General features: G+C 43.8%; 1 protein-coding gene across 1 annotated transcript in view; it reads right to left on the reverse strand.

Annotated features, from left to right (window-relative positions):
- Window positions 1-554: 554 nt before the first annotated feature.
- Window positions 555-27,618, reverse strand: part of TMEM26 (transmembrane protein 26) — a 463,214-nt gene continuing 436,150 nt past the window's right edge. The window contains exon 6 of the mRNA XM_086920080.1: window positions 555-1,300. Within this exon, the coding sequence (XP_086776206.1) occupies window positions 858-1,300 (443 nt within the window). The 3' untranslated portion in view covers window positions 555-857. The remainder of the gene's footprint in view (window positions 1,301-27,618) is intronic.

Consider the following 27,618-nt stretch of genomic DNA (forward strand, 5'->3'; position numbering starts at 1 on the left):
AGAAGTTACCAATAACATGGGCCTGGCAGCGAAAGCCCTTAAAATGGCGACTTATCTGTCACAAACTCGCCAGGGCACAGTGATAAATGCCCTGCACTATTTAGGGTAGTTTGACCATTACTAGATGTTCTTGCCCCTGACCTCCATGCAGGGCAGGGAAGTAAAAAAATGCACTGGAGAAAACGGCATGAATATCAAGAAATTGTTTTCGAAAAAAAACCTCCAGCTTTGAGAAAAAGATCCTCATCAGTCAGACAAGAATTTGACAACAGGCAGGATGTCTTCTGCTAGAGGAGGGTGGGTTGTAGCCTCTGCTGACCTGGGGATATGCGGCTACCTGCCAGATTCTAAAGGAGCCTCTCATTTTGTAATCAGGCGCAACTTAACTATGTAACCCCATTAGAGCTAAGTGTTTGGGCAAAAACGGGTACAAGTTATTTTTTAAAACATTTTAGCACAAGGGCTATTTATCAATTGAGCGCCACTTGCACTCATGCTCAGATTTAGAACTTTAATTCCAACTACAAGGTAGCTGTAATAATAGGTAGACATGTATTCCCTTTCTGATCCATTTTAATGCCAAACTATATTTTAGTCCCAAAAAATTGACAAGCACCCAGTACAAAATATATTGATGAGGGGGAGTTTCTTGCTACCAGTTTATCCTGACCCCCAATTGAGGCTCAGTGTGTCCCTGTAGTGATGTGATTCGGCTTCAAGTACTTCCATATAAATATAACATTTGCTATTTCTGGAAAAGTGAAACAGACTGCCTGCTTCTGAAGATTTGCTAGCTGGAAAATATCCCTTCCTACCGAAGCAGACCAAACCAGTTGCTCTTGTTATTGAAGTGTCATTTACAGACTGTCTGTGTTGAGGGGAGGTTGCATAGGTATAGCAACAATTCCTGTGTCGGTCATATTTGTAACATCTTCGCTGATTGGGTGGCTCAGGACACTTGGCACAGGTTCGCATGGACAGGCGCACCCGCCTTCCTTCAGGAAGCAGTTCTTTTCATTCAGACTTTCCTGTTGGTACGGACAAGCTTGTATATCGGCACAAAGGACAACTAGGCGGTAAAGAAGCAACATCACAACAAGGATATTCTTGGCAGCAAAAAATACCAGCATCTGAGTTATGACTCTATAATAGATCATCAGTATCAAGCGGACTACGAGGAAAGGGCCATCTTGTATAAAAAGGCTGATTCCAATGTTCCAGAGGTCTGCACTGTATCGGGTCAACAGCAAACTGCATCGTCCTTGAGGAGCTGGAGATGGATGGCGATCCACATTTTTCACTGTAAATACAATTGTCAATTTTGTTATTCCAAGGTTATTACAAGCACATTCATTGGGTCACTCGCATTTAACATACACAAAACACTACAGTGCGCAGTAAATAACACTTTGTACCAGTGCTTGTAATTCTGCTGCTGCAAAGATAGAGCATTCATCAATACTGGTTTCTAAATTAATATAATGTATTACACTGTAGGAGTTTCAAAGGATTAAGGTGTGTAATTCAGTAATTTTATAGTTTGTGCAAACAGTATAATTGCAGCTGAATGCAAGTATTTTTATGCTGGTTGCAAGAACTGTGACCAAGCAAGGGGTGGCACCAGTTGTTTGGATAAGCAGATGGTACTTTGCATTTCGGCAACTTGAGATCTCAGTTTTGAATTAGCGCATGGTCAACTGATAATATCATATTCCCGTGGTCAATGCACCGAGTGCCTCCAAACTGGATAACAGTGACACCTCATATTTCACGCATACTAATAATAAATGTATGGTAGCAAGCAGAAAAAGCGTATATATGGGTGACTGGGATTTATGCGTTTTTCTTCTATTAATTGGTACAAGTCCCATCATAGAAAATGAGAATAACGTTTGAGTTGTCTATGAAGTCACTTAAAAGCCTGAGGAGGAAATTTCTAGGTGAGAGACAGCTACCAACCTCGAACTTGATGCTGCGTATGCCCCCACCTCCACAGAGCATGTCCAATGGCGGCTGAACATATAGGTAAGCTTTGCAAGAGGAATACAAAGGATGGCCGTCCTCATCCTACCTCACTAGTTTGCCTCCCTCCCTGTTCCCATACATTAATAAACTGGCATTCCAACCCTTGGTGAGGGAAGGTGCAATGCCCTGCTCCATGACCTCCCAGACTCCACACTGGCCCCTCTTAAAGGCATTCTACAGACCACGCCACATCACACCTCAACATTACTAATGTATCACTTTAAAACTTGTCTTAGGCCTGCTACGGCAGCCTGTGGTGCAGTTTTATATTGCCATTTCAACCTGGTAAAATAAAACCCTTGGCAGCCTAAGCCTTGCTTTTTATTACCTATAATTCACTCCTAAGGTAGACCCTAACAACTCCAAGGGCAGTAGACACGGTATTTAAAAAGTACAACATGTGGGCTTATGTGTTACATGTACCAGTAGTGAAAAACTCCTAAAGTAATTTGTCACTATTGAAAGGCATATCCCTCCCATAGGATAATATTCAGTTAGGTACCTTATTATGCTCAATAACTTAAGCTTGAGAGCAGACAGGAAACTGATATTTACACAAATGAATTGTAATTTACAATTCTCTTTAAGGGTAAAGTCAGAAATTGAGTCACAATTTTGAAAATGCCACTTTAAGAAAGTTTGAAATACTACAGGATTGGGCACTTAACACCAACCACAATGGGCCTCTGAAAAAGTGCCAAAAACTGTAACAGAGAGGGTTGATTTGATTCAAAACATTTAACTAAAGGACCAGCGAATCAATAAACTGACCTATGTCCTCATATCACAATTCATTAGATCAGATTTTTTTATTTTTAACATTTCATCAAAAAGAAAAACACTCTTCTTTAACATTAATCAAATGTACCACAGAAACGATGACAGTGCATTCATAAACGAAATAATAATACTAATACAAACTTGGCAGTGTAATATTTTGAAACTGAACGTGATACTTCTTTTAACCCCTCCCATGCTCATGACGGAGCCGCTCCGTCATGAGCATCGGCTGAGCTGTGCTCATGACGGAGCGGTTCCGTCAAGGCCCTGCCGCCGCACCTGCGCGGCGCGTTCCATTGAGCGGGCGGGGCCATGACGGAACCGCTCCGTCATGAGCACAGCTCAACCGCGGCTCGTGACGGAGCGGCTCCGTCACGAGCATGCGGCCTCCGCTCGCACCCCCCCCTAGCGCTGCGGCGGAATTGCCGCCGCAGCGAAGGGGTTAAGCATAATTTGAAAACAAAAAATATAGTGCATTTAGAGACACATTAACTATTCGAACTAGAACAGAGTCCTGTGCACACGTATATGGGTGAAGGTTCTAGTGTCAAAACTAAACTCTCAAATTGTTCTCTTTGTAGACATTAAGTGGGTCGACATCAGAGTTATCATAATGGGGATTTTTAATCCGGATCAATATAGAATGAACAAACCAGCCGACACGTGTTTTTTCACAACGTGGTACAATTGTGACTCTTCAGGGCTGGGAAGGACACAAAAACATAAAATAAAATAAAAGCACAAAAACAGAAAGGATTACCACAAGGGGTAACCACTTGAAACAGACTAACCTGCTCTCTCAGGGAAGGATTCTCATCTATCAGGATGCCTAGACTTTTCACTACCTTTTTAGGGAGGGGTACCCAGTTTCATGGGCCACCAGCCATCTGACCAATGAACATGGACCTTACCAAAAAGCAGAATGTCAGAATCAGCATCCAGGCCGCTATATTCCTCATACAATCACTAAATCTTATTTTTATAGATTTGGTTTGGGTCCCAAGGAGTCGATTAATTGTGTGTCATCTGCGTACGAGATGCATGATCTTACCACTTGAGCCAAGGGGACTATGTGGATATTAAAAAGTTTAGGGCTGAAGGATGGACCCTGTGGCACCCCCTTGTCTAGGGCATTGGTAGGGGAGTTGAAGGACTCTAGGTGCACAGTTTTGAGACTGGTTATTCGGAAAGTTTTTAAACTATCCAAGAGCTTTTCAACCGACACCAATCTCAAGGAGTCTCCGGATCAAGATAGAGTGTGAGATGGTGCTGCATGCTGTGGATAAGTCGAGAAATACTAGCATAACTCTGAGACCAAAGCCAAAGAGAGAGTCTGATGGTTTCTAATACCACCATCGGCAGAATTTCTGTGCTGTTGAAGCCACGAAATCCTTACTGGGAATATTCCAAAAGGGAGAGGGCCTGTAGTCAGATAGCTTGGGAGGATCTACATTCGTTTTTTATAAAGATTGGAGTGACCTGATTTGCTTTCTAGCTGCGAAGGAAGGGTTTCAGTACTAAGAGAGTGGTTAAACAGACATCTCTTCCTAAAAAACTTTCAAGGAGAAAATTAAAAGTTAATTTGTACGCACATTAACATGGATCTTTACGAAACAAAAGAAGAAAGCTGAGTATGCAAAGTGCACCAAAGTGCCACAAAAGGAAATGAAAGCACCACCACACGGAATGAGTATGTGCCGATGACACAACTTCACCCCTTCAACCACACAACTGTTTCTCATCTCACATAAGCGCCCAGCAGTGAAGGGTTTGATAAAATATAAGCAGGATAACAGCTATTTGGTCAAACGGGCAAAAAATAGAGACACACATTTACATGGGAAACCTACACCATGTAGAATGAGGTGGGGAAACAGAAGGATACCATTTTTCTGGCACCCCTTATGATGATTAAGCAATGAGCACTGTTAGAACTGGGGGTCTCTAGTTGGCAGAGGTAGGTACCACTGTCCAAATAGGGACCCTTGCTTCTAGTCAGGACAAGGAGATAACCCTCTCAGATAACCCCTGCTCGCCCTCAAGGTAGCTTGGCCTGAGCAGTCTAGGCTAACCAGAGGCAATGCGTTAAGTATTTGTACCAACACTCACAGTAACACAGTGAAAACACCACAAACTGATTCCACAACAGTTTAGGAAAATAAAGATATTTATTCTAAACTACACAAGACCAAAACGGCAAAAATCCAACATACACAGTTCAAGGATATGGTTTCAAAAGAGTTCCTCAGGTTGTAATCAAAGTTCTTTAAGTTGCGTTAAAATAATCCACAGATGCGTGGAAAGTTCACAGTTGCGTCACGTTTACTCACAGTACCTTTTTGATGCAACAAAGTTCCACAAGCAGGAAGCTGGTGCGGTGGAAACAAGCGATGCGTCACTCCTGAGACCCTGGGGAGGCGATGCGACAGCCCCGCTGCAGCAGCGGGCGTGTTGCGACGAATCCGGTCTGTATGGGGAGGAAGGCAGCTTGCGTAGATTCCGGTGCGTAGGTTCTGTAGGAAGTCGGTTCTCGCAAAGGCACGATGCGATGATCTCGTAGGGGCTGCGACGATCTCCGGGGCGACGATGCGCGATCCAGCGGTGATCCTCTCTCTCGCAGTGCCTCGATGAGATGCTTCTGCAGCGATGTCTGCAGCGACGTGATGCGATCCGCAAGCAAGCGGCGCGGCGTTCTCACCCAGACGACAGGCTCTGCGACGACACTCGCAGCGATGTTCGATTCTCCCGCACCGGTCTGGTGCGTCCCGCAAACGAAGGGTGCGACGGCTCCGGCATCGATGTCAGGCGCTGCGCCGATCTCGACCTTCGTAGCGGCGGGAAACTTCTCGCACTGTCGGGGATGCGCTCCGCAAGCGAGCGATGCGACGCGACACTTTTCAGCTTCACAAGTTTCTCAGCTTAGTCTCAAGCTTCCCAGCTCAGGTTCAACCTCCAGAGGCCCCACAACTGGATCAAGCACTCTAGGAAGGACAGAACTCTCTCAGCAGAGTTCAGGGAGACTGGGGGTGAAGTCCTTTTGTTCCTGGGACTTCAAAAACAGGGAGCCAGCTCTTCTCAGGCCCTTGGAGATTCCTTCAAGACAGGGGACACAGCTCACAGCAAAGTCCTTCCCCTCTCCTTGGCAGCAAAGCAACAGCAGGTCAGTCCAGCAGAGCAACAGCAGGACAGTCTTCCTTCTTCAGAGTCAGCTTTCTCCTTGGCAGAGGTTCTTTCTTGATTCCAGGATGATCTAATTTTCTGTTGGCAGGGGTCCTGTACTTATACCCCTAAAGTCTTTGTTCTCTCTGTGCATGTGGGCCCTGAGCCCGGTCTGAACCAGTTCTGGGTGGATCTTGAGCACTTTGTTTTGCTGGCTGCATCTTTCCTTTCAGAGTGAGGGGCAGAGTCCTCAGCCGCCCAGCAGGAGGTGGAGCCAGCATTGTGGCAGGCAGGCACAGCCCTATTCAGCCCAGGTGCTAACTCCTCCCACCACTCAGGTAGCAATTGCTCCACTCAGCCTAGTGCTGACTCATCCAGCCTCTGTCACTCACAAACCAGACAGTCAATACACAAACAGTCTCAGGCACACAGAAGGGTCAGACAAGAGAACGGCAACTTTCTAAAAGCGCTGTCCTCAAACACAGGATCCAAAAACCATCTTTCCTAAAAGATGCGTTATTAAATTCTGAGTTCAGGGATACTAGATACTTATGTCCTATCTTGTTCCTATGGGAAGAAATGCCGTTAACCACTGTAGCCAGCATCCCCCATGTTAACCTATGGAGCAAGATAGCCTTTCAATAGTGAAAAACGAAAATGGCTGTGATTCACTACCAGAGCATGTCACCTGCACTAGTACATGCTCTACCTTTCACATAAACTGCACCCTGCCCAGGGGGGTACCTTGGGCCTTCCATAGGGATGACTGATGTGCACGAAAAGGGAAGGGTTAGGCCTGGTCAGCGGGGACGCGGACCAGGAGGACATGGCAGTTCTAAACTGCCCGTAGGCGCTGCAGTGGCAGGCCCGAGGCACCATTTTAGAGCTACTCCTGTGGGTGGCACAATCAGTGCTGCAGGCCCACTAGTAGCATTTGTCATCACCAGCCCTGGCACACCCGGTGCACTTTACTAGGGACTTCGTGGTGATACAAATATGCCCAACATGTATATCCAATCAGAATAACAATTTACATAGGGAGCACTTACACTCTGGCACTGATCAGCAGTGGCAGAGTGTCCAAAGCATCTAAACCAGCAAAAACGAATTCCAGCACAGCATCAAAAATACAGGAGGCAGAGGCAAAAAGATGGGGGTAATCACGCCAAAGATGCCAGGTCTAACAAGCACGATATCAGTGGATATTACACAGAAGGTCACACGCTCTGAGGTGGTTACTACATCCAAAACATTAGATAGGAAATCACAAGAAAAAAAAATTGCAAGAAATACACCACACACACGCATACGTAAAAGAGCATAGGAGAAGGCACTCTGAAAACAGCTGTAGCCAGGGAAATAAAGCCACTGAAGGAAAAGAAGCATTGTCAAAGCAAATAGGTCCTACATTGACCGCTAGCCTTTTGGCTGTGTCAATGTTTGTTTTTTCTTTTTTCTCATGAGCAATATAAATCTTTATTGTTGGGGAGAGCTGCCAGGTCCTCACCAATAAAAAAAACAAAAACTTGACTAAAAGCAAAATAAAAAATTTTGGTCTCAATATTGTTATGGTAATTCTTGACGCTGAAGGGAACTAATTTTGTGGATGTGCTCTTTGTGCCAAAATCAGAATGCCATCACTCATAGTGAAGTTAGCCAATGGTTGAAGATAGCTGACCCATTTACCTATGCGTTATGATGTAGCTGGTGAAAGAAAAAATGTGAATGGCAGATCAATAGATGAAGAGAGCTAGCTGAAAGCCCCTCTAATTAAGTAAGCGGCTTGTGACTTCACGTGACGGCTGGGTCACTGTATCCTTGCTGTATGGCCCGTTTCATCCTGGAGGACTGTGGCAGAACGTTCGGGGACCCGAGAAAGACTCTAATAAATCAAGTATAAAACTCACCAAGTAAGGGAGGGGGGGAGGGACAATCGGGGGGGAGGGGGCGGAAGCACGGGGGGGAGCGGGGAGCACATACATGGGTCTACTCACTATCATCTGTCCTCTCTATACTCTATCTTTCTATCTTTCCATCTTTCTCCTTACACTCACACGGGGAGAAGTACACGCAGGAGAAGGGGGATGGTCCCACATACAAGCCGAAGACCGAAAGACGCAGAGAAAAGCCACTGCAAATGCGGAAACAAAAGCATTGTAAATGATAAACAGCAACAAGAGTAGCATTGCGTCTGACATTAAGATAGTGTCCCTAAACGTCAAAGGTCTGAATAGCCCGGTAAAAAGGAGGAAGGTACTCGAACACCTTAGGAAACTTAAGAGCGACATATACGTACTCCAAGAGACAAGATTGCAAGCAGAGGACATCAGCCGCATAGGGGCCAATTGGATAGGTGAGGTGCAGGGTTCACCAGCACAGAATAAGAAGAACGGGGTAGTAACAATTATAAGCAAACACTCCAAAATAGAAGTGGTAGGCTCTCAGGCTGACACACAAGGGAGAATGCTCACGACGACACTCAGAAGGGCAGGGGAGACATTCCATGTAGCTAACATATATGGACCCAACAGTGACGACAGAACATTTTGGGAGGGGGTGGGCGCACAACTGTACTCACAGCCTCAAGGAGACCTGCTGATCGTCGCGGGGGATATGAACCAAGTCCTAGATCCAGCAATTGATAAGCAATTGATAAGCATCCATACAGACCAAGCCAATCAACAAACAATCCCCACATCCTTAAAAATCTCTGTTCCAAACTAAGTCTAAGTGACCCTTGGCGCATAAGTAACCCAGACGCCAGGGAGTACACTTTTTACTCCAACCCACACAACTCATACAGCCGAATAGATTATATTCTGATGTCAGAAACACATACTCACCTCATAGACCACACGGAAATAGGACCCAGAACTATATCAGACCACTCACACATAAGCCTAACACTATTGGGCAGACACAACGACGAGCCGACCCGCAGATGGCGATTCGATGACAGTCTGCTCCAAAACGCCCCAGCGAGAGCCAAAATAGAGGAGGCAATAAAAGAATACCTACTACTAAACGATAAACCAAACACAAGCAGGGAAGTCCTATGGGACGCCCTGAAGGCCACCATTCGGGGAACAGTCATGACAGTCAAGGGAAGGATGAACAAAGACAGAAACAAGAAAGTTGCAGACCTAGAGAAGGAAATTAAAAAACTTGAGAACAGCCACATAGCCAGAATAGAGGACAGGAACACACTCACAAACCTAACTAAATTAAAGTACGAACTAAACAGAATACTGAGCGAGAGAGCAGGCACTTGGATCAACAAATATAAATCAATTAATCTGTGTACCGCAAACAAAGCGGGCAAAAACCTAGCATCCTACCTGAGAGGAAAGCAGAGACACCACACGATAGGTGCCATCAAAGACAAACACAGTAATCAAACAAGAGTGCCCCTCACTTTTCAATTATAGCCAAAAATCAAGGCAGGTTGAAGACGCTGTTTGTCGTTTTCAACAAGGTATTTTTATTTATACCAGTTACTTTTATAGTTTGTTGAATATTTGTCGTACACAACGTATGATAAGCAGACAAAGACCTGTACAGAACATCAATTTTAAACAAATTATGAATTATTCATTGCAACAAAGACAAACACAGCATATCCCAGACCTCAAACAAAGACATCCTAGAAGTCTTCAGGGATTTCTATGAGGGACTGTACACAAAGGACGACACACTGCAAGACGATGGGGGGAAAGAGCTACTAGCGAACATAGCCACACCCACACTGACGGACCAGGAACGAGACATCCTGGAAATGTCCATAACGGGGGATGAGATAGACAGAGCCACACAAAGCCTCAAAGATAACAAGGCACCCGGACCAGACGGGTTCACAGCTGGCTTCTATAAACAATACCTGAACTTACTTAAACCCACAATGAGGGAGGTATTCACAGCATGCGCCCAGAGCGGACACATGACACCCTCAATGGCCGAGGCAAATATAATAGTGATACCCAAGGAAGGGAAAGACACAACAGAGGCGAAGAACTTCAGACCGATCTCCCTCATCAATGTAGACTGCAAAATCTATGCAAAAATACTAGCCAATAGACTCAACGCTTACCTTCCGAAACTCATACACAACTCGCAAGTAGGCTATCTTAAAAACCGGATGTCACATGACAACACGAGACTCCTATGCCACGTAATTAACCACTCCTCACGTAGCGACAACGCAGCAGTCATGATAGCCTTAGATGCTGAGAAAGCCTTTGATAGAGTCTCATGGCCCTTCTTGGATCAGTGCATGGGAAAATTCAGGCTAGGCCCAAACTATAGGAAGATGGTGATGGCCCTATATGAAAACCCCAAAGCAAGGGTGATGGTCAACGGAGGCACATCAAACACACTCAACTTGGGAAGGGGAACTAGACAAGGATGCCCCCTGTCACCAGCCCTATTCCTGCTAGCCATAGAACCGCTCCTCACGATGATCAGAACCAATGTGGACATTGTAGGGATACCAATAGGGGGAGAGACTTTCAAGCTAGCGGCGTACGCAGATGACGTACTAATTGTCACGGAAGACCCAGAGAGATCCATAAAAGCACTGACTGACACCATTGACAAATACGCCAAGGTCTCGGGGTACAAACTTAACAGAGACAAATCGGAATGCAAACCTCTAAACATCCACGCAACAAGAACAGTATTAGGAACATCAGGATTAACTTGGCAACCAAAACCTATAAAATATTTAGGTATCCTCTTCGAGAGGAACCTAAGAATGACACTGGAACACAACGAGCACGCAACAATACAGAAAATCAAGGACAAGGTAGAAGGGTGGTCCCCCAGGTTCACAACATGGTGGGGAAGGATAGAGGCGATCAAAATGATGCTCTCACCGATGGTCAACTATTTGCTAACAATGCTCCCACTGACTAACACAGAGAGCTTCCACAAGACACTCGACAAGTTACTAAACAGTTTCCTTTGGAGGGGAAAGAAACCAAGAATAAGCCTACACAAGCTAAGGCTATCTAAAGAACAGGGTGGCCTGAACATAACGAATTTCAAGCGATTCCAAACGGCATGCATAGCTAGACAGGGACTACATTGGCTAGACCCAAGAAAGGAATACACCCCAGCATGGCTGTCCTTTGAGCGCGGCCTACTAAAGGGCATGAACCCCATAACACTCCTGACAGCCACACGACACCCAGCAATGAGGGAGAACCCTGTCCTCAAGAACACAAGGACAGCTCTACTGAGCGTCGACAAAACACTATCAACAAGCATCAGGGGAGGCCAATTTGAATCCCTCTGGCACAACCCTACCTTAAAATACAGAGATAAGGTTCTAGACATGCCTGTGTGGTACGGACAGGGCATATCCACGGCCCATGACCTTCTAAGACAAGGCGAGAACACAACGTTTGACACACTCAAGGAAGCGCACAACCTACAAAACATAGAACTATACAACTTCCTGAAAATAAAAGTAGCTATTAGGAAGGCAAACCTCACAAGTCAGACACCTTCGCTCTTACAGCTTGCAGCCAATCTCAACAAAACAGGACCCAAATAGCACACCTCTACAGAGCCCTACGCCCCAAACACACCAAACTCAATGACAAAGTCACAAACTTCTGGGGGACTGTAGCGGGGAAGGTACTAAGCGAGACAGAAAAGGCCGAATTGTGGAGATCGACCACTAGGAAAAAGATAACTGCCTCACTAAATCAGACCAAATACTGGTTAGTGCACAAGGCTTACTGGACACCGGCCCGCCTAGCCACCCTGGGGATCCGAGAGAGCGACACATGCTGGAACTGTAACGAAGGTAGGGGGGATTTAGAGCATCTCTTACTCAGCTGCCCCCAGATCAAGGATTTCTGGGAAAGAACGGGGAAGCTCATCAATGACATCACTGGTGTAGCCATACACATAGACTTTCCAAGTCTAGTCCTGGGCTTTGCATCCCCGTCCATCACAACGACAGAAGACCGCGACCTCATTGACCTACTGTTAACGGCTGCAGTCAAAATAATCCTAAGCAACTGGAAAGACACCACAAAAGCGACACCACAGGCATGGCTCAACTGGGTCACTTTCCTAAGAGGCGCAGATAACATTACAGCGAAATTTACACCGAAAACACACAGGCAATCAAACATGTGGAGGCCCTTAGACCTCTACCTTTCATCCCACAAACCCCCCTAGGCGCAGACACCAGACACTAGACAGCCACCGAGGGACACACCACAGGGACCGACACTCCAACAATAGAAACCGGCTAGGAAGTACACTCTCCTATCTCCTACCTCTATCACTCTCTTCCTCTCTACCGTCCGGGGTGCTATACCCACCAGGCAGATCAAAGGGGGGAAAGAAGACAACGCCAAGCAAGACTCGGATAACGGACCTCTTCTTCCTTCTTGGACTAGTAGATCTATCCGACCCCACGCACCATGGCAAGGAACGAACTACTGCAGGACAATATTACTATACCCCCCCACCCCCCCCCCCGGCGCCTTTCTTTTTTCTCTTTTCTTTTTTTCTCCTCTTTCTTTCCGCCACTCATGTATGCTCCATGTAAATATATATTTTTTTATATACAATAAAAAATTACAGAAATAAAAAAAAACTCACCAAGGACTTCCTAAACCCCTACTCCACCATCGGTACTTACCGTATTGTTGCATGATGGGGGCTGTAGTCTTTACGCAATTCACTACAGCTGCAGGCAATTTGGAGGAGTGCGCTGACTTCCTGCACAGTCAAGGGTTGCAGCACATAAATGAAGGGGAGGTGGGTTTTCAGGTTTGCTAAGGACGTCTGAGGAAGGCACTTTCATGCCGAAATGCATTATGTCCCGCATTCAACATTAAAGAAGAATCTTTCAACAGACCCCGCTGTGTCCTCTGATCTCTTCATATCCGGAGTGGTCGTTGCTCGATATATATATATATATATATATATATATATATATATATATATATATATATATATATATATATATATATATATATATATATATATATATATATAGCTGCACGTTTCTGTAGTCCCATGAAGGTATCAGAAAAAGATTGGCTGGCACACTGGTATCCGGTTCACAGATTTTATTACACCAAAAGACCCCCTTCACCCCTTACAGACGCGTTTCGCCTTTGCAGGCTTCGTCAGTGTAACGTTAGTGCAAAATTGAAGTCGCCATTTAAAGCCGTTGGCCTGCTATGCATGTCATAAACATAAAAGAAGAACATTATCTGTTTAACATTTTGGCGGCCATCTTATAATGTGCAAATTACATTGAAATATCCGGCTGTAACATGGCGACTAATGTGAAAGTGCATTGTGCTCATTGAAAACAGTAACGCAATATTATAAAAACGTATTTTTTCAACAATTTCATTAACACAGCAAAATTCATGTAATCAGCAATTGAAATATTTACAACAATCGTTTTTTTCAATATGCCTAATGTAATACATTTGAAAGGAACGTGAACAGCGCTTTTTCAGATGTATTACTGTATTACTGTTTCCCCTGCGCAACTTGCGAAAAGAATACGGCCTGCGCTTTAAAAAGGAACACGTGGGCAATTCAAAATGCAAAGACTTTTTCCCGTGATCAAGGCTCTTCCGAGCAGAAACGTTGGGACTGTGAGCTTCCTGCCCCTGTTCATTTTCACTAATAAACGAATTTGAGTGCAACTCAGCCAGAGTCGGTGCACCTTTTTCCAACGTGAAGGAGGGATTGTGTGAATCTTAATGCTGGCAGCCTCGCACCAGCAGCACTGGCCGCCCTGCTAAGGTCGTGGGCTCCCTGCGTGGCAAATTGTGGATGAAGTTAATTGTTGAAGCCTGACCAGCTTGCCCCCGGAGTAACACTGGATTCTCTGATTGTGGCAAGTAAGGGAAGCATAAGGAAGAAATTCCGGTTTTGCGGGCTGTTAATGCTTTCATGAAGTGAGTGAAAAATGAAAAAAAAGACTGTGCAGATGAAGTTGACTTTATTTATTGTGCAAGGGAAAATATAAAATTAAGAAGAAGGTTTTCAGCGCAAGAATACTGAAGGTTATGGACATTAAAAAGCGCTGTTCACGTTCCTTTCAAATGTATTACTGTTTCCCCTGCGCAACTTGCAAAAAGAATACGGCCTGCGCTTTAAAAAGGAACACGTGGGCAATTCAAAATGCAAAGACTTTTTCCCGTGATCAAGGCTCTTCCGAGCAGAAACGTTGGGACTGTGAGCTTCCTGCCCCTGTTCATTTTCACTAATAAACGAATTTGAATGCAACTCAGCCAGAGTCGGTGCACCTTTTTCCAGCGTGAAGGAGGGATTGTGTGAATGAATATATATATATATATATATATATATATATATATATATATATATATATATATATATATATATATATATATATATGTGTGTAATTTTAGTAAAAGGAAAAGGTCTTGGCTAACGTCGGACCCACAAAGAGAAAGGCACTTCGGGGTATATCAACATCTCTTGCATGAGCATTCACCAGACATGACTAGCATCCCATGACATGGACTAAAACATCACAGAGAACACCTTGAGAGAGGAGGGACTTCATCAATGACCTCCACTTCACCACCAAATCCAGCTCCATTGACAACGCTGTCATTTACATCAGCATTATAAGTAGCAAACACCAGCCACTATTTAGCCATGAAAGAGTGGAAAAAGAGACAGGTATTGCATACAAAATGATAGATTTTATAAAAAGTAAAATGTTGAATATATCATTTAGGCTTAGCACTGAAAATCTTACAATGGGACAACATCTGTAGACGATTGTTTATGCTGGCACAGTATGGAAAAATAATGACACAGTTCCAGATCAAACAACAAAATTGAGCCACCTAGTAAAGTGGTGACTCGTAAACAGCGCCATGTACAGCAGTCAATATGATAGAATGAGGTGACATTGTGGCCTATGGATTCAAAGGGAAGAAATATGAGCAGTGATTGACGATGCAGTGAGCAACCAATAAAAATATGCCATCAGGCTTTTTACTTTTGACATATATCTTGCAGCGGTGCTGGGTTTGCACTGGTGCAAATCCTTGGTAAACCTGGTCCTGTATATCACATGGAAATTAATTGCTTGTTACTTTGTGAGATGTCAAGAAGTGGTCAAAGTTTGTAGCTTCTTGGGACCTGGAATGGTGGACTAAGTTTTAGCCCTCCATTGGCTAGCACCATGTTACACATCTCTTCAAATGCCTGTTCGGTTGTGGCACAGTCTTTGAGAGAAGACTGTTAAATCAGCATGTGAGGAACTCTACAGGCAACAGTCTACAATGTTATTGTGCTGAGAGATCTGAACTGAAGGCAGCTTAAACTGTGGTATAATTAACAATCAGAGGGGGGAGAGAGAGAAATCAGAATGGATTCATTCTCCCTGGGCATATTTAAATAAACATTTAGAATCCACTCCTTGAGATTAAGGGTGTCGCCTCCACAGTGGGGAACACCTTTATGTTTTTAGGTCCCCTCACACACCAACAGGCCCCTTGGTGTCATGCTTCATCATCGGGGTCATTGTACCCCTCTACGGGGTACGGCGTGCTGCGACCTACGGAGACGTGGGAGCACTTGTTAGACTATGTGTGGTCTTGGTGAGGGGGTATTTTGAATAAATGTGAGTGTATTGTGGGGTTTGGGAAATAGTGATAGTTAAAAACAACCTGGCTCATGGGGTGACTAAAAATTATTTAATAAGCCCCCGGACTGGTGCTGTTAAAAATGAGGGTGGGAGGTCACTACGCTGACAATGTGCGTTACCTCCTTTTTGTGTGCGTCGACATGTTTCGGTGCCAGAAGCACCTTCTTCAGGACGGGGTGCACAAATCCCCACCTTACTCACGTTTCTCTAACTAATACCAGAATTTTCTAATAAAAGTGAGGAAAAATTACAGTGCAGGTAAAAGTGATGTACCTAGCAAAAAAAGACGTCTATTGATCAACCTGTAAAGGAAAGAAGACAACATTTTTTTTTCTGGTGGTCTCTCTCTCCATATCCATAGGTAAAATGTCCAGTGGTTACAGGTGACATACTATAGCTGTATTCCAGTGCTTATAGTGGGATAAAAATATTTTACAAAAATTACACTAGACTCACTGGCACACAACATAGAGCACACACACTTAATGAGGAAATTTTTGATCAGATGTTTTCAAAGCATTTCCTGGTCGTAACACTATTGTTGGTAAAGAGGGAAAGGACAAAGTTTGTGTTATATCCCTGTAAAGTGAGGAGGAAAAATGTCAATTTCATGCCATTACATATTTACAACGTACTGTTTTGGAGTTGTAGATAAACTTCATGAGCCCAAACGTCAGGATCTGGTGTGCTAACTAGCACCTGTTTGAGAAAGAAAGGCATATTCAGGTCTTGGTTTAACTTATATTCATGTAGTGGTGGCAGTGCTCACAATCATCAGACCTTTCTACGAGGAAATACCTCCCGATCGATCCCTACGTGGCTCCGGTGATAATGCCAGAAGGAATTTTGAAACCGGGGTTTTATACCTTTTCCCGGGTTGGAGTTAATTAGTTAATTGCATGACTAAGGTTTCCTTATGGCCATATATGGTCATTGTTGGTTTTAGTTAGTTAATTCATGATTGTGGTTTCCTTATGGCCATATATGGTCATTGTCGGTTTTAGTTAGTTAATTGCATGATTGTGGTTTCCTTATGGCCATATATGGTCATTGTCGGTTCCTTGCTCGCGGTCATTGTTTTCTCGCGTCTTTCCTTCGTGCATGCATCCATGCGGTGTGTTTTGTCCTGCTGCGCATGTGCTGTTATGAGTGTCTTTGTTACCTGTTATGCGCATGCGCTATCCTGCGCTTGTCTCATATCTCATGATAGTTAGTTATGGCAATACAAATGATGTTTTTCCTCCTAACGGACACAATTTGCATGGCGTTTCGTTGGAAAAAAACGCCCACTTTGTTCATAATACTGCGTTTCATTGTTTGCTTGTTTTCTTTTGCCAAGGGGCAGAGAATACATATTACCAGGATGAGTGGATATATATTCTAAGGATGAATGAAAGATGCAGACCCCCGGGCATATTATGGTTCGTCTGGTAGATGCTCATGTGGGGAAAGTATGGAAATCTTCATGAGACACTCTGTTTACATAAATTGTATTTACGCCGCGTTGAAGAGGACATTCATCAGGGCATCATCTAAGTTAACTGACCCCAGGGGATATTGTCATTTAGACCTGTAGTGTTAGTCCCCAGTCTAAAAACCCATCTCTGCTCTTTCTCAAAGAGTCCTTGTTCAGATGGGAGTTGTTCAACTACTGTCCACCTGATGTCATTCACACAATGTCCATTCTCAATGAATTGTGTGGCCATTTTTGTCGTCGTCTTCTTACAACGGATATTGCTCTTATGTTCCCCGATTCGTGTTTTCACTGATCTTTTTGTCATGCCAATATACTCCAAATTGCAAGGGCAGGTTATCATATAAATGACATTTTTGCTGTTGCAGTTGGTTAGTTTCCGTTGTTCCTACCTCGTTCCGTTAGTAAAAGTTAGATTCTTACTTTTCTGAGTCAGGTCACAGCTCGCACAGTTACCACATGGGTAGTGGCCTCCCAGTCCTTGTGGATGGAGTTGTGGCATTTGTTGCAGTTTTGGGCGTGTGTGCACTAGCATGTCCTTGAGATTTTGCCTCGTTTGTGGGCAAATAAGGGTTTCTCAATGTTTAGTTTGCCACTTGTCAGGATGCACCAATGTTTATTCAGAAGTTTGAAAACCTCATTGGTTTGGGGGCTGTAGGTAGTCACGCAGATGGGTCTGGCTGATGCCTGATTGCTCTGGGGTTTGTTTTCCAGTAGTGCCTCCCGATGGTTATTTCTCGCCCTTTTCATCACGTTGTTGATGACCTTCTCTGGGTACTGTCTTCTCTGCAATTTGATTTTTAAATCCTTTGCTTGTGCCTTGTAGTCCTGGATTTGTGTGCAATTACGTCTCAGGCGTTGGAACTGACCATACGGCAAATTGGTGCGTAAGTGCCGTGGATGAAAGCTGTCATAGCGAAGGAGACAGTTCCTCACCGTTGGTTTAAAGTGGGTATTGGTATGTAGTTTCCCATCCTTTGGGAAGATGTTAAGATCCAGGAACACCAATGTTTCTCTTGACACTGTATGAGTGAACTTTAAGAAATGGTTCTGCTGGTTTAACCAAACCATAAACTCAGATACAGATTCTTGGTCCCCATGCCATATCACAAGCACATCATCGATGTATCTTCTCCATGTGTGTATGTGATATCTGTATGGGTTGTCGGTATGTAGGATTTTTGTGCTCTCCATGTGGTGGACATACAGGCCCGCCAGGCTCGGCGCGAAAGTGCTGCCCATACTGGTGCCATGGCGTTGGAGGTAGAGGGTCCCTTCATACTCAAAAAAGGTTCTCGTTAATGCAAGTGTGATGCACTCCATTACCACACCTCTCGGTGTTTGGTATTTCCAGTCGGTACTGTATAAAACCTCTTCTATGATAGCCAAGGTTTCATCGTGAGGAAGGCTCGTGTAGAGGCTCTCCACGTCCAGGCTAAGAAGTGGTTGATTTTCTGGATCAAAAGTCAGTTCTTGTAAAAGCTGGAGGACTGCTTTTGTGTCCTTCAGGTATGTGTTCGCCCCCTGGACTAAGGGGCGCAAGAAGGCATCAGAAAATTTTGACAGGGGCTCAAGGATGGAGCCTATCCCCGAGGCGATGGGTCTGCCTGGTGGATTTTCCAGTCTCTTGTGAATTTTCGGGATGCAGTAGAAATACGGTGTTTTTGGTGTCTTCTGGGCTAGAAATTCAGCTTCTTTCTTTGACAACCAATTATGAGCCAGGGCTTCCTCCACCATGGCTCCAATGGTAATTCTAATGGATTCTGTCGGGTCTTCGTTTAGGATGGTATAATTCCGTTGATCTGACAGTAGCCTTAGGCATTCCTTTCTATAGGCTGTTGTTGTCTGGATTACCACAGCTCCCCCTTTGTCCGCTGGCTTGATTGTTATGTCTTGGTTGTTAGCCAGGTCACGAATGGCTTTGTGTTCATAACGGTTGGTATTTTGGAAGACCTGGCGATTATCCTTGTTCAGGGCTTGTAGCTCAGTCATCACCGCATTTTCATAAGCCAGGACTTCTATAGGTAGTGTATTGTCTGGTGGGACAAAGGACGATTTCGGTCTTAGTCCTGTATCGGTTTCCATTTTTTTTTCTTTACCTTCAAAGAAAACCTGTAGTTTTATTTTCCGTATAAATTCATGTACTTCAGTGTGTAATTTGAATAGGTCTAGCTTGTTGGTGGCAAAGAAGCCTAATCCTTTGTTCAAGACCCTCCTTTGGGTATCAGTTAGTTCATACGGGGTAATGTTTATTACTAAGTCCCCCTCCGGCTGGTTGATGGGTTCTCTGGTAGGGCCCCCGTCATACTCCTGGTATTCATTCTCGGATCTGTTTAGGCCGGGTCCTGCCAAGACACGTTGTTTCCTTTTCTGTTTCTGCCTCTGCGTGGTCCTGGGAGTGAGGCTAAAAAAGACTGGTTCTGAAAGAAACCATTGTCATATTCATTACCCCACTGTTGGTACATTTGGTTAGGTGGAGGTGGAGGGGCGTAGGCAAAAGGTGGAAATGGAGCAGGCCCCCCGTACTGTGAGTAGAAAGGTTGTGGTTGGTAACCCCTCCATCCTCTTTGTCTTGGGTAATTTTGGCCTCTTGACCTTTGTGTGCTCCTGTGTTTGGGGTTACTGCCGGTACCTGATCCCGACGATCCACTGTCTGAACCTTCACTGTCAACATCGCTGTTGACGTTCCGAGAGACGTAGTCATCCTTCGTATAGGGGTACGCAGTTTCTGGAGTGAAGCGGTCTTTATCTTTCCCTAGTTTTTTGAACTTACTCTGTTTAAGTGTTGCTTCGAAATCCGACATTTCTTGGTTCAATTCCTCAAGTCTTTTCTTTAGTTCAGTAGGTTTTATGTAGGTTTTCAATTGAATCTCAATCTTTTGGATATCTATTTTTTGTTCCTGTGCGATTCGTTTTGCTGTCTTTATGATTAGGACTAACCAATCCCGTGTACAGTGCCACGAGATTAGTGACCACTCATTTTTAAAGACTTTGTCCGTCTGAAAAATGAAAGGTTTGCTCTTAACTAGAAGCCCCTGTGGCGCAATTTTGTTTCTCAGATATTCCGTCATTTGGAGACCATGAAGGGCTGCTCTTATCTGGGTTTTTCTGAGATTCATCATCTCGTCCCAGTCTGCCACGCTTGGTCCTGGATCTGTATTGCTGAGGCCTTCAAAGGCGTTAGCTGCCGCCAGAATTTCATCAATTTTGTCCTCGCCAAATGTAAGTCCATGTCAGACTCCATCGTGCTGTAAGTGTGTGTATACTTACGACCAATATGTGTGTTAATAATGAAGTGTTGTCAGTGCTACTACTGGGAAAAGGGGAACTGCGCACTGCCTAGGTATAATTAACAATCAGAGGGGGGAGAGAGAGAAATCAGAATGGATTTCCTCATTAAGTTTGTGTGCTCTATGTTGTGTGTCAGTGAGTCTAGTGTGTTTTTTGTAAAATATTTTTATCCCACTATAAGCACTGGAATACAGCTATAGTATGTCACCTGTAACCACTGGACATTTTACCTATGGATATGGAGAGAGAGACCACCAGAAAGATTTTTTTTGTCTTCTTTCCTTTACAGGTTGATCAATAGACGTCTTTTTTTGCTAGGTACATTACTTTTACCTGCACTGTAATTTTTCCTCACTTTTATTAGAAAATTCTGGTATTAGTTAGAGAAACGTGAGTAAGGTGGGGATTTGTGCACCCCGTCCTGAAGAAGGTGCTTCTGGCACCGAAACATGTCGACGCACACAAAAAGGAGGTAACGCACATTGTCAGCGTAGTGACCTCCCACCCTCATTTTTAACAGCACCTGCCCGGGGGCTTATTAAATAATTTTTAGTCACCCCACGAGCCAGGTTCTTTTTAACTATCACTATTTCCCAAACCCCACAATACACTCACATTTATTCAAAATACCCTCTCACCAACACCACACATAGTTTAACAAGTGCTCCCACGTCTCTGTAGGTCGCAGCACGCCGTACCCCGTAGAGGGGTACGATGACCCCGATGATGAAGCATGACACCAAGGGGCCTGTTGGTGGTGTGAAGGGACCTAAAAACATAAAGGTGTTCCCCACTGTGGAGGAGACACCCTTAATCTCAAGGAGTGGATTCTAACTGTTTATTTAAATATAGCTTAAACTGTGGGCCATGCTAATGTAGCAGGCTGATTATTGCGTATAGATGTTGCTCCTGCATCTATCAACCACGCAATGCCGTTAATAAAGTAAATCAGCGAGACCATTAGGTAGAGATGACAATTTCGTAGTACGATGATACTCTGGCACAAGAAATGTCTATGGTATACTTGCATTTGAATTAAAAATATGATGAAACCCAGGGTATGCTGATCACTTGATGTAGAAATAAAAAGTTAATCGAGACACCTGCATAGAGCTTGTTGGATGAAATAAATGAAAACAGAATAAGGACCTTAGAAGAAAGCAGTGACAGATGTACAATGAGGCTAGTGACAGACAATGCAGGTTATGCAAGGATACTAATTTTAATCTTAAAATATTCCCACAATTGTAGCTCCCATTTAGCCAGGGGTGTTGGAAATAAATATGGGGCTGATTCTGCAGCTATGGAGTTTTCCATGCAACCATAGAGTAATTTGACTTTCCACAATTCACCATTTGTTTCATAATTTGCAGATTTCAGCAAAGATATTTACTATTTCTACATGAAACTGATCAAAGGTTTCTTAGGAAATGCGTTGCATATGGTGCCATGTTGTGGAAGAACATTTGGAGGTGATTACAGGCCACCCTTCAGGTGATGATGGTTGTGTTTAGGTATTACACTGATGCTGATGAGGTCAAACCTTTGCCCCGCCAGTATTAAGGTGAATTAATTTTACAAAATAGTGAAATAATACTAACTTAGAATGTTCAACATTCTAATACACGGTTTGCCTTTACTTGATATCTAATGTAGTCAACACTGTCTCCTAATAGAGTTCTGCATTGCCATATTAACCCAGTAGTTTGGCAAATGGTGCAGCAAAAGAGCTACATAACACTGAGGTTATGATGTTGGCACAACTCCAAGGTAAACAACAATCAGGCGTCTAAATTTCAATTTTAATTTATTTTATTGAGATTAAATGTGCTTAGAGAGGGATCCATGCAAACTTATAAAACTTTTAAAAAAGCTGAAAGCACATAATTTCATTCATAGGGCTGAGTAATATTCGTAAGCTAAGTATCTATCTAAAGCCAGTGTTCCAGAGATTCACAAATAAAACTTAACAGCCCCCACCTTTTCATAAGATTTATAGATAACAATGCTGCCAGACCCAGTTCTCAACAACAACACAAATCCAAAACAGGGAAGGGTAGAGTGGCAGTTTGGTTCCTGGCACTGCCATAGTCTACATGTATGCCCACTGAGAAAAATAAATGGGGAAAATTATTGTAATCAATTTACAAGTATAAGACAGGACCCAAACAGTGAATCTTGGACCTTTCTTTTCAAAGACTACCCCAGTTACCAAAGGGGTACTGCAGGGGTCCTGTCTGAGCCCATCCTTGTTAAACGTGTATATAGCCCCTCTTTCAGCATTGCTCAGGAGATCGGGTTTATCCCGATCTCCTACGCGGAGAATACTCAACTTATTCTATCTTACAAGAATGTTTAAGGAAGGTATGAGAGCTATAACATCTTGGATGAGCGGCAACTTCTTGCAGTTGAATGCTGGAAAGACAGAAGTAATACTCTTTAAGGATGCAATACCCAGCTGGTCCCCTAGTTGGTGGCCAGATGATTTGGGGCCAGAGCCTCTGCCAAAGACAGTTGTTAAAAACATAGGGGTACTAATGGACAAAGATCTAAACATGGATGAACACATAGCTGCAACAAAAAGAGCTTGCTTTCACGCCCTTAGTTTCCTCCGTAAGGATTTTCACTTCTTACCTGCATCTACACGTAAAACCATGGTTCATGCTCTGGTACTTAGCCGTTTGGATTTCAGCAATGCTTTGCTGATCTCCGCTAAGGAATCAGCCTTGCAAGGTCTTCAGGTGGTCCAGAATACAGCTGCTAGCCTGGTAACAAGCGCTCCTTATCGTGCCCCCTCACTTCCCTTGCTGCGTAAGCTTCACTGGCTGCCTGTCCGCAAAAGAATACATTACAAAATCTGTTGTATTGTTTTTAAAGGCATAAACCAGATGGGTCCTGTCTATCTAGCAGATAAGCTAGTGAAATACATACCGCCTCGTTCCCTTTGTTCTGAAAGGAAAGGCCTGCTTATCATCCCTCGCATAAGGCAAGCCAGGTTGGGAGGAAAATCTTTCTCCTACCTGGCCCCAAAACTGTGGAATCAACTACCTCTTGAGATTCGTCTCACCACTAATTATTTAGGTTTCAGAAAGAAGCTCAAAATGCTACTTTTCTAACTTTGTTACCCATACTAACAGTTGTCCTAAGCACGGAGATACCCCATTTGGGGTGATTCAGGCGCTCTATAAATGACATCAATAAAAAAAATATATAATGAAAAATATACCTAAACTGTTTATGCTGTGAGAATTGGTACTGCATTATACTGAAACATCACCGAGGGTTCACTTTAAAGGTAACTCCTGCCATGTGTGATCAAAAACCTAAAAAATTTATGATATTTGAGGCAGAATTATTTTTGGTGAACAGAGTGGCGCTGCATGACGGCATAAAAAATGTGCAAAACAAAAACAAAAATGTGAATAAATAGGCTAAAATAACTCTTGTGGAATTACAGTGAAATGCAGACGTTTATTCACTCAGCTGCTAGTATGAGAGGTACAGAAATGTTTTTCGATGTGCAAGATATCTCGGAAAAGGGCTAACAAAAACTTAGGAGAGAATTCCTTGCTGAGAAATTTGGGGGTTAGTTTTAAAGGCTGGATGGAGTTTGTGGTGTTCCACGCTACACGGAGTTCTGCAAGCGGCAGAGTGCGTTAAGGTCATGCCATTCGTGGTGATTTTCAGCACCAGGTGTTTGTCCCGCACTGAAAAATCATTGCAATAGAACCATGCGCGAACAGTCGCGAGCATATGCGACCACTCGCATTGAGATATCTGACTGCCGCGTTGAGAAATCTCACCTGTAGGTTGATTTTCCTTGCCCGCGAACTAGACACTGATGAGAGCGAGCGAACAAAAATCTCACTGGGAGGGGTATTTTCCCTTGCTCTCCAACTTAACTTTGACGAGCAAGAGTGAGGAGAAAAACTCTGTGAGCTCCTTGAAACGTGGAGTGCATCAAACTCTGCAAACTTCACGAGAAGAGTGGAGTTCACCATCCAGCGTTAGTAATGTTATAGAGTTTTGCAGAGGCGCTGACATGGCACAAAGGGGTATATTTACAAGGGCATTGCGCCCCAGGAATGTCACTTTTAATGACGCTCTTGTTGTGCAATACCCTGCTCCATATTTACAAGGTGGCGTTAAGCCACATAACGTGGTTTACACCACCTTTCTAATATGCCCTTTACTGCAGCAGTCAGCTGTGGCAAAAGGGCAGGCAATGGGGGTTGGTGTGGGCGTTCCACCGCAACACCCATTGCTTTTTGATGCGGCCTCTTTTTACAAGGGTGGCATAAATATGGGGAAGTGCCAAAAATAAGACTAGGGAAAACCTGGACATAAACAGGTGCAATGAGGAGAAATTATTAATTTCTTCTTGTTTTTGCTGTTTCCATGTGTGCAGCATTGAGGCTAAATGTAAGCTAGTATCCTCAGATTGATTTGTGGGAGCAATGCAAGTGCATAAAAAAGCAAATAGTATGGATGAGGGCCGGCCTAAACTGAATTTAGAAAAGCAACATCCTTATTATTAAAATGTTTTTTTTATATTTCTTTGTGAATTAAATAAAACATTTCATGATGTTTCCATTAGTTTGATTAATGCTTATTTCTGTATTTTAAAGTATATTTTGCAGTTCAAATCATCAATATGGCTTAGGTCAGGAGCCTTGGATTCCACTATTGACCCAATAGAGTCCCTGGGTTCCAATAATGATTCAGTGGGAGTGGGGGTTCGTAGATTAGAGTAAGAACCCCTGTTTTATATTTCTCTGAAGATATACAGTTTCTCATTAAGGTTACTTTATACATAGGTGCAACATCTAGCCAGGGACAGTACCCTTGCCTTAACTAGGGTAAAACTGTGAGTACAAAAAAAGACTAAATGAAAAAAGTTGCTGGAGGACATGATATTAGGGTCTAATTCTCTCTTCAACTGTAATCTGAGAAGCTTATTCCACACCCTGAATTACCACTACTGTGGGAGTTCAGTTCTTATCATGTGCGGCAATCATCCACCATTCTGACTCCACACCCTCTACTGGAGAATAATGCAGTAGTTCTTTCTTTTTTCCATCATTTCGAGTCTCAAAACTCAAGATTTTAATGTTTTTTTCCCTGCATGGATTCTTGCAGATTTTTCCTGGCAAAAAACATGACAGGGTTATCAGCGAGGTGGGGCATTTCCTTTGGCGTAATAAAAAATGATGGAGGCTCATGCAGAGTGTGAGGAGGCCCCTTAGTGTCCCATACCTCAAAGGCAATAATTGGCATTGGACTCAAAGGGGGCCCCTAAATGGTTGACGGGCCCTCTGAAGTGTTGGTGGCCCCCTTGTATAGCAAAGTCTGCAGAGTCCTGCATTACACCCCTGGCAATTCCCACTCATGCTTGAATACTGAATCGGGCACAGAATCCTGTTTGCATTGGAGGCAAAATGTGGTCTTGAAAGTTGATAATTATAAAATGATGGGCGAGTCTAGCGTTCCTTGTTTGTTCACTTTCAAAATAGGCAAATGTATTTTTTAATTACCTGGAAGCCTGTAAAAAGTGACATTCCGCCCCATTTACTTCCTCGATAAACCACATCCAAAGAGTATTTTGGGTAAACAACACAAAGGTTAATGTTAGCTTATAAGTCCACTGAAACGCTAGCACAAAATGGGGATGACTTGAAAGACTTTACAGAAAACAAAAGAAGATTTCAGAGAAATAAATGCAGTTACCGTAATATGTGGCTTGGAAGACAGATTTTCAATTTGGCTTTACTTCAGTTGCTGTCCTGTTTAATATCAGTGCTGGCAGTGTGCATTCTTTATGAACTCATTGCCGTCAGCTTTCCTAGGAAAATATTTTGGTTTTGATTTCTGTCTCACTTCGGTAGGCGAAAGTGCTGATTTATCATGGTGGTAGTGTTTAATAAACAGCAAACAGTGCATCTCTGTTGGAGGATGGTCTGACAAGAACTTGGGCTTTGCTTCTCTCAAATTAAAAATCTTCCCTGATTACAGTCCTCATTTTGAGGTCCCTCCATATTGGTGTGATAATTCCGTCCATCGGAGTAACCAATAACAGGGGTACCAGTATATCTGCGGGAGCAGAGCTACTAGGTCCACTAAGAAATGAGGAATAACCATCAGAACTGGAAATACTGATAGTTCTCATCCCCCCCCAGGAGTTTACACCTTTCAGCAGCCACAGTTTCCAGGTAAAAAAATCTGTGGCTCCACCGAGTTACTGCAGACCTTGCAATTTCAACAGACTGGTAACTCTCTTTAGCAGCCGAATCAGAATAACCAGGGATCTCATAATTGTAGTATAGCGGTACCCCCACAGATGAGGTGTAGGCAGGTTTGTGGGGGTAATATATACTTTTATTTATTCAGGGTCTAGGAGCGCCGGGAGCCGCGTCCGAATCTCCGCTCGGGCGTCGCGCTACCTAAAACGGCCGCCGCTGTGTTTTGCGTCATCACGTGATGCTGACAGCTAGAGCGCTAACACTACATATCTCCCTCCTTTAATGAACCAACAATTGTAAACAGAAAACATGCAGTCCCAAAGTTCCACTGATGCATTCTCAGTGTTCTCCCATCTCATAGTCTCTATATTTGGCTGGTCTTACCACAGTTCTTCCTTAGCGGGTGCATCTCACCGGGGTGGCTGGAATTTCCTCAGCTTCTTCTTGACAGGTGCTGGACTCTCGTCTCTCTCCTCTCATGTGGCACCCCTTCGGTGAGGCATTTCTTTGATCCTCCTGCTGTCCCCCACTGCATTGATCCTCCCTTCTTCTTGCTGATTCTCCATCGTTCACTGTTTCTTCTCTCACAGGGACTATCTCCTCAAGGGATTCATTTTGCTGATCATTTTCCTCTTTAGTCCACTGCAAAATCTTGTTGCATTTGGACATCCTGTCCTGAGACCAAACCTTTCCATCACTTAATAACGCCGCCCTGCTGTAGACCTCCTGTACTTCTAAAGGCGCACTGAATTTGCTATCACCTTTTCTTCTCAACTGTGCCAGTTTGACTCAAACCCACTCTCCTTTTTCCAACCTCGTTTCTTTGGCATTGCGCCTTTTATTAAAGTGTTCCATATACACCTTCTGTGCTTTTTCTAGGTTGTGATGAACCACAGCAGGGGACCACTTGCTTGTGATCGTTTTTTCCTTGCAGCATACGTTATCCTGTTGAAAGGATCCCCACCTCTCAAGATTTTGAAGGG

The sequence above is a fragment of the Lissotriton vulgaris genome, chromosome 5 (genome assembly GCF_964263255.1).
Source record: "Lissotriton vulgaris chromosome 5, aLisVul1.2, whole genome shotgun sequence".
In the NCBI taxonomy this organism is placed as follows: Eukaryota; Metazoa; Chordata; class Amphibia; order Caudata; family Salamandridae; genus Lissotriton; species Lissotriton vulgaris.